General features: G+C 45.2%; 1 protein-coding gene across 1 annotated transcript in view; it reads right to left on the reverse strand.

Moving 5' to 3' along the window:
• sv2a (synaptic vesicle glycoprotein 2A) overlaps nt 1-14,164 on the reverse strand; it is a 78,110-nt gene that overhangs the window by 38,194 nt on the left and 25,752 nt on the right. Inside the window, exon 2 of the mRNA XM_061717428.1 lies at nt 8,181-8,933. Coding sequence (XP_061573412.1) covers nt 8,181-8,790 — 610 coding nt within the window. The 5' untranslated portion in view covers nt 8,791-8,933. The remainder of the gene's footprint in view (nt 1-8,180; nt 8,934-14,164) is intronic.

Genomic DNA, 14,164 nt, shown 5'->3' on the forward strand with positions numbered 1-14,164 from the left:
TTGTACAGTGTATTTTAATGTAATTGTTATGCAGGAAAGGGATATTTGTTTTATTTTATTCAAGAAGCATTTTTATTCTATATATGCAGGCAGTTTATTTTTATTTCATTTGTTTTATACATTTTGATATTGTGCAGGTCTCTGTTAATAAATGTACCTGTGTGACATTTGGCACGAGGCATTGTATTAAAACTGACTGTTTTTTTTAAGGGTTTGCCTCAGAAAAAAATGAAGCTAACAGAGATGCTATGCTATAATGCTTTGGGGGAAACCCCAATTATGGCACAGAAAAAATATCGAGATATATATCGAGTATCGCCAATCAGCTAGAAAATATCGAGATATGACTTTTGGTCCATATCGCCCAGCCCTAACGCCTACCTTATTTCAGTCACAGATACCCATTTTGGAATGGCTGACTTTGATGCTAAATACTAATACTTAACATAAATTCTGATCAAATCTGTCCAAACGTCCTCGTTTTGAGTTTGGCTACTGAAAGATAATCTGAAACGAGGACTAGCAGTTGACCTGCTGCTGCTGGAGTCAGACCAGTCGAGTAAAACACCGGCATCGCAGCCTGATTCGCCACCTAGTGGTCAGTCGAGGAACTGCAAGTTCCCCTACTTCCTCCTTGACCTTAACCTGGCCATGAAACAGGTTAATGGGTTAGAAGTTGCTTGAGTTTGGCATTCAGGCATTCAGGAAAGCCGCTCTTGACCTGAATCGTAAGAGAAAGGGACATTCTTTCTTTTTAAAAGGACATTTCCATTGATGCTTTGACTAATCTTTCATTCTTAGACCGTGTGACTCATTCCCTTGATTTGAAAATAAAAACTGCAGCTCCGAATCGAGAAAGAAAGCTTTGTTGGGGATTCACTGTTTCTCACATAAATGTCCTTACTAGGCCATAAAGCAGCCAATTTTAAGGGATGAAATGAGGTAAAGATAAGCTTGAATTGGGGTTAAAATGAGGGTTGTGCTGCTGGTGGTCATGAAGGGGACAGGAGCTGTGACACCAGTCATTTTGATGTCCTCTAAAGTGATGAGAAACGTTGCAGAGCAGAGACACAGCTGTGAATCGCTCACTGCTGCAACGAGTCAGCGATGATGGAGTCAGTAACCGCCGCCGCATTGCAGCAGGAAGAAGGTCGACGGGCAGACAGACAGGCTCTCAAACCGACGGAGAGACAGACGCCCACGGTGACTGGGATCCACAGAGACCCGCGGGCTATGGCCCTCCGCCGCTCCAGCCCGACTCCCCCTCAGCGATCACCGGTTATCTAACCTGCCGTCGCCACATCCGGCCGGCTCCGGCTCATGGGTTTGTGTTGATAGATGCATCAGCAGCTGCACTTGTCCCTGAGAGCTGGCTCGGGGACAAATCATGGCCCATTTATCCTCCATAACCAGTCTAACTCGAGCAGAGATCTTCAAAATTACTCCGTCATCGATGGTTGGAGCGTAAAGCGGTTTGGAGAGCTGATGAACTGCTCTATAAATTTATTTTACACTTCCATGGTCTTTATTTTTAAAGTCACTGGATTTTAATTAAGTCAGCTGACGGACGTTTAGGGATTTAGACATTTAGACATGTTCACGCTTGCTACGGATCAATCAGAGCAAATGGATAAAAACTGAACGTAATAAAAGTCAGGAAATATTAAAAACACAAAGCATTTATTTTCACATTCGTTCTTTTTCCAATTATAAATATATTTTTGCTAATTTATAAAAATCCTTTGGACAATTATGTATCTTTTTCCTTTTTATTTTTTGTCCATATTTACTTTTTATACGTTTCTTATTTGCTGTTTTTTCCCCTCTAGTTTTAAAACTATACATTTAGAAGACACAACCTGGTTCAGTGACAAAAAACTAAAGCCGCGTTTACACTGACTAGTCTAGTTCATTTCGATCCAGTCTGGTCCGGTCGGGTCTGGTATTTTGTTGTTTCCATTTTAAAAAGGTCCCAGAAAACCTGTACCGGTACCATTTTTTGGGCCCCCGTTGTTTTGTAGGTCCATAGAAAAATGTCACGGTACAGTTAGGGGGCGGAGCTACTGGTTTCACACGGTACAATCAGTTGATTGGTGGACAGTAAACATGTCAACGGTTGCCCCAGAAGCAGAGCGTGACTAAAGCCAGCTGCTGGATGGCCTCCATCGTTGCTGCTGGTGGCGTCTCTATGGTAGCTTTGCTTATGACGCCACGCTAGGCAGCCTGCATGGGCCATGGCGGCCCGACTTGCAGTGGAAACGCTCATCTAAGGTGACTGGACCATTCTAAACCGTACCGTACTGTGCCATCACAGAGTTTGTAAATCCTCCGGAGCGATGCAGAACCATGTCGAGGGAAAAAAAGCTACTTGAAAGTGAGAAGATGCTGTTTTAAGTGTGTAGGAGCCGAATGCGTCTAGTACTATTTGAGCACTTTATTGAGTGATGGATTTGTTTATGACAGTGTGAACAGCACAAGTCACATGGAATCTGATCTTTTCAAATCAGATTCAGGTCGCTTCCATATGTGGTTCTAAATCGGATACAGGTCTAATGTTTTGCAATGCGACCTCAGTGTGAACAGCCAGGTCGGAATTAATGCGAGTTTGACGTCACTTGAGAGCGACCGCTGTCATAATACTGCGCTGGCGGGGGCGGTAGTCACTCGGAAGCGATCGGAAAAGGTCAAGACAAACATGGAGGATAGGGTTAGCATTAAGGCCTGCAGTGTGAACGTATATTGACTCCTCGAGGTAGGAGTGTCTCTGTGGGTGGCTTTTGGGCGTCTACAAATAAGGCTTCTCCTCCGCTCCGCCTCACGGCTGGCTGGACTATGGAGTTGGGGTGAACTGGGAGAGAGCATACTTTGTTGACCGCACTACGCACTACATACTTTGCACTTCACTATTCTGATATCCATTCACGCTAATTAGCTCACTGTTTGATTAGGCTATTTGCACAGATTGCACAGATATTTAGTACACATATTTTATTGTATTGTGACAATTGGTGCACTGAAATAGTAAACCTTTTAAACTTGAGCTTATTGTTTGGACAGTGAATTATTATGATTAATGTGCGCATCATACAGTTTCAGTATCTCCCATGCTTAGCCTGAAGATTGATCGATCAATTGGGGTCGCTATCAGCCACTATAAAGTGTCTTCTGAAGGACTGAAGTTTCCTGCCTCATGAACGAACCAGGCTACAAAAAAAAAAATAATTAAATAAAAAAATCCAGAACTCCAGCCGAAGGGGTTGGAGGCAGAGACGGATTCAGAGTGTGAAACACACCTGAATCATTTTTACACATTGACTTCTTTTACACCATTTCTGTTTATTATTTTTTTACAGTCATTCTGTCTTGTGTCTCCATGACGGAGAGGTCAGAGGATACAGGAGAGGAAAGCGAGAGGAAATGGAGGGGAGGACAGCGGCCAGTGGAGATGAGTCTGAGCTCCCCAAGGCTTCAGGGTCGTGGATACGTGCGCATGTGTGTGCATGAAAACGGTGTGTCGCTGCAGGATTGTGTATCTGTGTTCACGGCCGAGAGAGAGAGACAGAGAGAGAGGTGGAGGGGGCGGGCGAGGAGCTATTAATAGCCAGTTTTCCCCTTTGTGCCGGAGCACACAGGCCTTTCTGAATGAGCTTTGGACTCTTCACCCGAGGACGAGGCAGCGTCTCTGCGGCTGAAGCCGAGCCGGTCGCTGCAGAAAGCTGAAAGATAGACGAGCGCTTCAGTGCAGCGGGATCACTCCGACGTAAACGTCAAGATGTGAAGGCAGGCCGAAGGCCAAGATTCAGAAATCCCTCAGAAACAAGAAGGAAATTACTGGTGAAGATATTTGACCTGCAGCTAGTTGCAGTTCTCTCACCGAACACTAGGTGGCGGCCCACAACGGTACAGGGGGGCGATTTGTACAAACCGCATCAGACATTTATATAAAAGCCTGAAATCTATTCATAACCGGGGGCGTGGTCTTGTGAGTGATAGTTTGTGTCTGTGACGGCTCACTGTCACCTTAGCTACGCCTTTGACTTCTTGACTTCTGAGTTGTGGATAAAAACCTAACAGACCAAAGTCAGTCTTATTTTAAAGATAACATGGCTTGTTGGGTTGTAAACTCAACTAAGAGGGTGGGCCTGGAAGGGTTTGGGTGCAAAACTTAGCAAAACGGCCTGAGGTAACTGTCCTAACCGCCAACTGAAGGCTACTAGCTACTAGCTACTAGCCAGTGGTCCTTTGAACAGTGGGAATTATTTTTCTTTTTTCTATTTATTTTTCCGTCCATATTTACTTTTAATACGTTTCTTATTTGCTGTTTTTTCAAAGTCTTCCCCTCTAGTTTTGAAACTATACATTTAGAAGACACAACCTGGTTCAGTGACAGAAAACTAAAGCCCTGTTTCCACTGAGCGGCTCGGCCCTGTCGGGGCTGGTCCGGTGGTCCGGTCTGTTATTTTGTTTCCATTATAAAAAGGTCCCATTAAACCAGACCATACCGGACCATTTTGGTTTTTTTTCCCTTTAGTTTTTAAACTATACATTTAGAAAACACAACTTGGCTAGCTAGAGGTAAACTGGGCCGTCTCTAGTTCAGCTTCCACCTCTTGCAGAATCTGGTCCTCTGGTCGAGGGACCTTTACTTGGACCATTTTTACGTGGAGTTCAGAAAAAAAAGTTGACTAACCAGACAGCTAACCTAAAGCCTAGCCCCTAGCGCTGGGCGCTATCAAGACCAAGGCCAAGGGTCCCTGCATATTTTGGATGTTTTTTCAACATTTGAGAAGACGCCGTTTGGACAGAATTTAACGTATGAACATGAAATGATATTAGCACCATAGATGAGCATGAACTAAGCCAGCTAAGCTAAAATAGCTAACTTGTGGTTACTGAATGAAGGTTCCAGGATGCTTCAACGCCTACTCGTTTCATTTGCCTATTTTTGGATCAACTTGGGTACGGTGGTGCTAGTTCCTGCCAACATGGTGCCTTGCAGACATCAGTGGAGGGGCTTGTCCAGGTCTTCTGATACAGTCTTTGGGTGGCACTCTGCTATTGTAAGGATGCAGGTTCAAGGGACATCATGTCAGCAACATCAGACTGCTGGATTCTTTATATTTTCGATGAAGATACCAGCAAACAACCTAAAATGCAAGTCAAATGTAAATGAAAGTAGCTTCATATTTTTCTTTTCCTTTAGAAAAGAAAAGAAAACCTGCCAGAAAACAGGGTTAGAAGGTTAAAACACCACCTGCTTGCTTGCATATTTGAGCTCTCGTATTTATGTTCTCTCTACAAGTATTTGCATCAAAATGTGGTACTAATTATATCGAGGAGGCGGCAGCTTCGGCCTAATTTGCCTCCACTTTCCTCTGCCAGGAGGAACCAGTGAATCCATCTTTTCTTCATCCCATCTGTTTCCCCTCATCACTCGTTTCAGTTACTAATTTTATTAAGAGGCCACAGAAATAATAGAGTATGTAAAGGTTGCCGATGGCCTCTGGAGGACTGTGGCGCAACGTCCTCCGGAAATGTACTTATCTCACGGCGCAGCTACAAAGATGAGCCGATTATTCGTGTGTGTGCAGAACTGAACAGCCTTTTCCTTGTGGTTTAGGCGAAGCGGCCGCGGCGCTCTGCAGCTGCAACCTCTGCAGCCTCACAACAAGGGCAAATCAATGACGGCCGCTGTGTTCGCCTCCGTGGCGTCACAGTGTTTCCTCCGGCTCCGGAGCTGCAGAAGGGGTTTCATTACTCCTGCTTTTCATTTTCTCACTTCATTCAGCTCCTGCGAGTCCCGATATTAAAGACGTTGGTGTTTAGTTTAACAAGCTGCTGCAGTAATTGTTTCCGAACGCCTCCCGCTGTACGGAGGTTAATATTCTGCAAGCGTTCACAGCTCCCACATGTGCCACCACGGTGCATCAGGTTGAAGTGACGGGCAGAGGAGGGTCCGTGTGCAAACTGCTGATGGAGCGTGAGGGTGGGGGGCCGTCAGGAATCACGGGATGCAGAGAAATATGAGCGAAAGGCTCCGGAGCATGAGTCAGGCATGTTATGTAATAGGGAGAAGGGAGGGAAGAACGTGCTCTTGCATGCCCCCCCCACCAAACCATCCCCACCACAGAGGGGCAGAGGGATGCTGAGCCAAGACGGATGACCTCCACAGTCGGTTGCACCTGTGGTTTGACCTGATGATGGAGTTTTTGTATCTATATCAGTCGCAGCATCCTCCAAAAATGTCTTTTCCGATGTGCTCGCTGAAAACCTGGTGAAGCTGAGCTTTACCGAAACAGACGGAGAGGTGGAGGCAGCAGCCCTCCATCTCTCCGGCCACCTCTTCCAGCTCCTTCTGGGTGATTACGGAGGCGTTTCCAGGCCAGGTAGGAGGTCTAATCCCTACAGTATGTGCTGGATCTGCCCCCAGGACCTCCTCCTGACACATAAACTCCTGCCTAGGGAGGTGGCCAGGAGACTCGCCGGCTCCGCCCATCCTCAGGGAGTCTCAAGCCAGAGTCCATGTTCACGTGGACTGCCAAACTAAGACCCCTGACTCTTGTTTCGCTTCACCCCCAAAGACTGATACACAGTCTGAATTACTGCAGATGGAGCAGCAGTCCATCACATTCCTGCCACATTTAGCTCAAATCAAGGAGCAGAAATCAGATTGAGCCTAGTAAAACGTGTGTTTTATTCATTCACTCATTGGTTAAATCACAGTTTTACGCAGGAGACTTGAGTAGCTCATAGAGGCTACTGAGATGCACAGTATTTCTCTTGACCTATGGTTAGTCCCGCCCCCTCAAACGCAGATGAGCCAATAGCTGTTAAGTAGTAGTTCCACAGGGGCCGCAGCTCAGACATCTGCAGCTTCCAACTTCATAGCAAATAAAAGAAAAGAAAAGATAGATCCTAGACTCCCGTCTGTTTTATGGAGGATCTGAGGTACCTGTCATACTGATCCCAGGGATCTCTAGAGCAGTGGTTCTCAACCTTTTAGGGGTCCTGGACCCCCTGCAAATTTGTGAACAACTCTTAGGACCGTAAAACTCTGACAGAACTTCTCCACATAGAAAACACTGGGGCAGTTCCTGTAAATCCTAACATGATATATTCTTCTTTGTAAAGTCTCTTTTTGACATCTGTTGTCTTTTTATTTTCCGGCGGTTCAGAGTCTGCTATGTTCAGAAACAAGCGGTCTAACTTTTTAATACGAGCCATCATAGTCTACTTCTTTTCTTCTTCTTCTTTGTGTTACTGTAGCCTACAAATCGTGTTTTTATTTGTTTTTTTGTTTTTTTTACATTATTATAATTGCAAGCGCTAACTTGAACTTTGCAAGTTAATGAGCATTCCCCCAACTCCTTCCTGAAAATATTTCACAATAAAAGTATTTTAAAGAACTGGTTACCCGCTGTAACTAGGGGGCTCTTATTTTGAAAAGGATGCAGATCGTGTTATGTTTGTATTAACTGTGTCATGCAGTAACTTCAACCATGAAACGGGGGCAAGATTTCTTATTAAAATACAATGAATTACACTTGTAAAGAGTAAAAGAAGGTCATGTGACCCTCTGTAGTTTAGGTAGATAGAGGTCCCGTCACATTTGAGTAAAATAATAATCTATTTCTATAAGTGTCAGAGGATCTTTTTAAAAAACATATATTTTATCCAAGCCGCTCCGCTTGATTGGTGGTCGCACCGTTCAGACACATTAAAGTTGGTCCTTGGTTGGATACGGGTTGTCAGACAACGTTAGATAACTAATTATGTAGCTGTAATTAGACGTCAAACCAACGTTTTCAATTTTCAAATCTGCATCATAATGTAGTTATAATCAAATGTTGGAATACAATGTTGTTCCAACCTCACACTAACTTCAGGCATCTGCTATCACTGGCAACGATGAACCAATCAGAGAACAGGATGTAGTACTACGTTTACCTCCTCCACTTTTTATTGAGGGATTCGTGGAAGACGAATTATTTAAAATTTGAGTTTATTTTTCTGTTTTAGTTACAACTGAACGATATTCTTCAGTTATCGTGAACGAGTTGAATAAAGTTCAGCTTTGTTTCACAAAATACAGTAGTCACCTCCCCCGGGTGTCGACGGGTGATTAGAAAACTTACGGTCACATTCAGAGTGAGACAGAGAATAAGATCTGGACGGCTTACCCAGCATGCCCTTGTTTGGCTCGGACAGACACATGTCCTTCTCTGCGCTGGGCAGCACGAAGCCGACCACGAAGATCTCCACGCCGTCCGCCATCAGCGCCAGTCCCAGCACGAAGTACAGGGTCCACTGGAATTTGCCCTGGCCGCACTCCTGCAGGATGGCCTCGTACTGCTGCGCCAGCTCCTCCTGGTCTTTCCTCCTCTCGCCCTCGTAGGCCGCCATGTCCCTGAACTGTTGCGCCTGCGCCGCCTCCACGCCGTCCAGGCCGCCGGCCTTGCCCGAGTCGGCCCGCGGGATCCCCTGGTACTCGCCCTCGTAGATCTCGTCGTCCTCGTCGTGTCCTTCAGTCGAGTCGCTGTGGCCTTCCTCGTCATTGGCCCGGCTGTCGTTCCGGTAATATCCGGCGTCACCGCTCTGCACGCCCGCGTAGTCGTCGTCGTCGTCTTCCTCTTCGAACCGCTTGTAAGAGCGCCTGGAGTACTCGTCGGCCACTTTGTCCACGCCACGCCCCACCTTCTTGCCGACCTGCTTCTTGGCAACTTTGGCAATGTCCTTGGCACCGCGGATGAAGTCCGAGCGGCCGTCCCGGTAGCGCCCGTCGTCGTCCATCTTGGCTGTGGAGGTGGTGGTGCGATGCTGCTGAGACTAGGACGTATCAAGAGCGGCCCGAGCGCATGAGTGTGTGCTGGAGATGTCTGCCGGCAACGTGGATGCACCGCCCTTGCTCCCAGAGAGCCCTTAGACGCCGAAGCCTGTAGGAAAGCAGAGACACGCCTCTTAGATCAGTCAGAAATACCAAAAACGGGTTTAAAGCATTTACAGTGAAGCTAATCAATACGAAGGACCATGGGCGTTCACATTTACCCCTTTTCCACCAAACCAGGACTGGTTCTGGACCAGTGCTGAGTTTGGAACTTTCTGTTTCCACTGACAAAGAACTGGCTCCGGTTCCAAGGTAGCACCAACTCTTTGCTGGGCTTGAGGAAAGAACTGCTTACGTAAGCGGAGGGGGCGGAGTTGTTAAGACCAACGGCAATAGCAAGACTGAGAGACGGAGACATTTTCAAATAAGGATTAATCTGGAAAGCAGGAGCAGTAGTCTGAGGAGGAGACAACCTGTCTTTTAGAGATGTGGTCCTCTATTTTTCTTATTTTTGTGAGGGGGGATATATATTGTTTTACGGCACTACCTTGTTCTCTATAGCTGATATAACATGAATTACTCCTATGTGGGATCAATAAAGTTCTTATTTTTGCCATCTCAGAAAATTAAATATATTATATTTGGTGCCTAACAGTTTCCCATTATATTAGTGCATGTGTGAATGAATAAATGAGACGTAAAACGTACATTTCTTTGTAGAAAGGCGCTTTATGAATATAAGTCCATTTACTTGTATTAGTTTACAGCGCAGTCTTGCCACATCCAATATGGCGGCGTCGTTGACGTATCGCAGCAGCTCGATGGGGCGGATACGGAGAGATGTCTATGGCTGTGACTCTGTTTGTAGCGAGTGACAGATGCAGTCGTGCGTCTACACTGTCAGGGGTGTGACTTTGATTGACAGCTCATGAATCAATCAGATTGGATGAAGAATGACAGAAAACTTGGCCACGGGCGCAGAGAGCTGCGCCCGGAGGAGAGGCTTTGAGTAACCAATTAAAGACCAGCATGAAGTCACATGGAAGAAAAGAAGAAAAAGAACATGCAATACACACTCATTTGGCCGGCACCCTCGCCGTTGAAACGTATGTATTTCAGTCTGCACAAAAAACAACTCTGAATAAACCCAGTATGGGATGGGCAAGGCTTGAAAAATTATGTCAGACACATTTTATGAGTGCACAGATGTGATAATTAATTTTAATTTATGTGTACTGTGTCTATATTTTTTTTTTCCCTGTAATTTTAATGGGGGCGGCGCCCTAGTGCCCCCTATTGACATGCCGCTACTGGTCTGCAAATGTATCAGTCTATTGTTTTGTACCATTTATCTGGTTAGTACAGCGGTACCGGGCGGTTAAAACTGTTAAAACTGGAAAAGTGCCAAAGTTGTTCAACCTATTTGTAAGAATGATTTGATTAGCTGCTGTTTGAACACAGCAGCTATGAGGAGGAGAGATGGGTCTGGGAGGGAGGCTATGAGGTCTCTTGGGGAGGCGGAGCAGAAACGAAACAATAACCAGAGATCTGCTGGGACGTTTCTGAGAGCTGGAAGGAAAACCCCAGAATTTCATTTGTGCGTCCCTGAGGTCCCCTTTCAGACTGTTAGTCGGAATTATGAATGAATTACACGACGAAGAAGCTGCTGCTTCAACCAGCAAACAGCGGTCGATCTAATACACTGTATCCCAGAGGCCTTTGCCTGTCGTCAAACAGTGGAAGCACTGATGCACCCTGGCCGGGTCACCGGTCCATCGCAGGGATGCACACAGACACAGACAACAACACACACAACCACACACACATAACCACACACACACTCCGAGCCCCATTTTAGTGCAGGTTTTTGAACCCAGACTGTACCAACTCCACACATAAATATCTGGTTTTAAGGATGGGCACACAGGCTTTATGTTTAAGTAGCTCAGACGACTTGTGCTCGTGTCAAAATATCAGTTTCACTTTTCACAAAGCGTTCTGGAGGGACTTTCTCATTCCTGCAGTTTCAAGTCTTCAAGTTCTCAGCAAAATCACATCAGAGACACATCAGAGTCGTTGTAATAGGACCGGTTCATACATTTGCTGATTCCAGCAACTATATATCTACCTCTAAAGGGTTACCCAAGTAACTAAATGTAGCAAAAGCTGCTTCATGATAGGGATGGGCAATATTTTACAGTTCACGATATACCGTCAAAAAAATTCCCCACAGTAAGAATTTGTCATCTCGTGGCAAAAACGATAAATTCCCGTTGATGACGTTTTTGTGTAAAGTCGGACTTATGGTTCTGTGTGAAATCGACGCAGAGCAACGTACGTGTGCGTGAAAGAAGGAAGGAAGGGAGGAAGGAAGGAAGGAAGGAAGGAAGGAAGGAAGGAAGGAAGGAAGGAAGGAAGGAAGGAAGGAAGGAAGGAAGGAAGGAAGGAAGGAAGGAAGGAAGGAAGGAAGGAAGGAAATGAGCCAGAAAAGAAAGAAAGAAAGAAAGAAAGAAAGAAAGAAAGAAAGAAAGAAAGAAAGAAAGAAAGAAAGAAAGAAAGAAAGAAAGAAAGAAAGAAAGAAAGAAAGAAAGAAAGAAAGAAAGAAAGAAAGAAAGAAAGAAAGATAAATTCCTGTTGATGACGTGCTTGTGGTTATTTAATTGGTTTTTAATTGGTTTTTATTAATTCCATTTAATTTGTGTAGTTTAGTAGTATTTAGTATTCTTTTAGAGCAGTGTTTTGGGGGCTCCAAAGACTGAATGTGGTGATAGATTTATAGTTAAAAAGGTGGAGTTGAATTGGTATTTTTTGTATCGTTATCGGGATAAATGCCAGAAAATTATCGTGATAATTTTTTTAGTCCATACCGCCTATCCCTACTTCATGATGCTCTAAATGTTAAGCGTAGGATAGGTTGAAAATTACAACCCCCTCCTGCCTCGAAGCCACGCCTCCAACAACATCCAGGCTGTGTATAACTTAGTGTTTAACTGTATGGTTTTAGTTTCTTTATAGTTTTTTTTTTAGAGCACTTAATGAATTGTTTGCTATTAATGTGTGAAGAGAAAATCAGGTAATATAACTAAAAAAAAAAAGATCTCCTACCCAACTTTTATAGTAAACTCTTCCACTGGTTGAGTCAGTAAAGAGAGATGCACATAAAGAAAAGTATCAAACCTAAAAGAGTCAGGAAAATACTTTACACCACAAGAAGTAAAATGTGGTTAAGGTAAATGAGGTAGTTAGTTGCTAGTAACAGACCTCGTACATTTCTGGGGTCTGATGTTTGACTTTTCTATTGGCCACAAAGGTGAGTGGTGCTGCATCTTTATAGGCATTGTTTAAACTTTACTCCCCCCTTGACCTCCGTGGTTTAATTAAATCTACCAAAATCAGAATCATCTCTCAAGTTTTATTCTTGGTAACCTAAATATTCAGTTTTCAGTCCAGTTATTCACCTAGTTGGAAAGAATGTACTAAAGAAGTTTGGCAGGTTTTTCCACGACAAAGTGATGCTGAAGGGAACAAGAGCGTCTGCGAGGGAAATGACTGACCATCAAGTCAACAGTGTTGAGATATTTCAAACAAAACTGCAACGAAAGTCAGCGGCTCTGTTAAGTCAGTAAGATCACGTCTGTGGCTCCTGTGCTTATATTACAGCGAGGTCCACACTTGTGGACCGAGAAGTGTGTGTGTGTGTGTGTGTGAAACCTTTAGCCAATGAATTGTGGTTATGGATGAAAAAGAAGAAAAGAGCTGCAGGTAATGTCAGTAGTGTCACCCGCCATTACAGCCAGTAACCATGACAACCAGTCGGTTCCGCAGTTAATTTGAACATTAAAGGAGTTTATCCACCTCATTGGCCCTGACATTGATGGATGGATGTGAACTGCTGCCCGCTTAATAAACACTTCAAGTGTGGGAACGTGATTCTTTATATTCCAGCAGTTAGGTGTTATTGAGCAGGTATTGGTCCATGAATATCAGCTCTAACCGGAGCAGCTTTCTGCTCCAGCTGCAGTGACGGGGATGGGACTCAGCATCACCAAATCCAAAGTGAAAAGGTGGAATAGCTTCTTCAGGTAAGGGGAAAGATTTGGTCTGAAGTGAAAGACCAGGTGGGTCGGGGCAGCATTTAGTGATGCCAAACCTGTCAAGTCATTTGCTCCATATCCCGCCTGGATGCCCCCCTGAGGAGGTGTTTAGGGTGTATCCAACCAGGAGAGGGCCCAAAGGTAGACCCAACCACATGCTGGAGGGATAATCTGTCTCAGATAACATCTCACTATAAAGAGAAGGGTGGTTCAATTCTCCAGAGAAACCAATGGTGGGTTTTGTAACCTGGCTAATAATAATAATAATAATAATAATGACTTGGATTTATATAGCGCCCTTCTAGGCACCCAGAGCGCTTTACAGAAATCATTATTCATCCATACACATTCTCTCCAGTGGTGGTAAGCTACATTGTAGCCACAGCTGCCCTGGGGCAGACTGACGGAAGCGTGGCTGCCTATCGCGCCTAACGGCCCCTCCGACCACCACCAACATTCAAACACATTCATACACATTCACAAGGGGCAAGGTGGGTAAGGTGTCTTGCCCAAGGACACTACGACAGCAAACTGGGATAGAGCGGGATTCGAACCGCCGACCTTCCGATCATTGGACGACCCGCTCTACCACCTGAGCTACTGCCGCCCCTAATGACATCCACTCCCTCCTGCAGTCCCTCCTCCAGTCCCTCCTCCACTCCCTCCTCCAGTCCTCCTCCAGTCTGTCAGTGGTTGACATTTCCCCCAGTTTGGGTTTCTGTATTGCCCCGCCTGTCTTCCATCTGCCCTGGTTCCGTTCTGTTTCTTTCCTCCATGTGTCCTGCCAAGTTTTTGCTCCAGTTTTTTGAATCCCTGTTTTGTGTGACTTTTGATCCTGCCAAGCAGCGCTTTTGGTTTTTGTAAAATAAACCCTTTTTTGTTGAACTCCTGCCTCTCGCTCTCCTGCATCTGGGTCCTCACCACACCAGCCTGACAAAGTCCATCCTCCAATCCCTCCTCCAGTCCCTCCTCCAGTCCCTCCTCCAGTCCCTCCTGCAATCCCTCCTTCAGTCCTTCTTTCAATCCCTCCTCCAGTCCCTCCTCCAGTCTGTCAGTGGTTAACATTTCCCCCAGTTTGTGTTTCTGTTTTGCCCCGCCTGTATTCCATCTGCCCTGATTGTTCACACCTGTGTCTCGTTACCCCCTTGTGTATATCTGGTCCTGTTTCTTTCCTCCATGTGTCCTGCCAAGTTTTTTGAATCCCTGTTTTGTGTGACTTTTGATCCTGCCAAGCAGCGCTTTTGGT

The sequence above is a fragment of the Cololabis saira genome, chromosome 3, assembly GCF_033807715.1.
Source record: "Cololabis saira isolate AMF1-May2022 chromosome 3, fColSai1.1, whole genome shotgun sequence".
Classification (NCBI taxonomy): domain Eukaryota; kingdom Metazoa; phylum Chordata; class Actinopteri; order Beloniformes; family Belonidae; genus Cololabis; species Cololabis saira.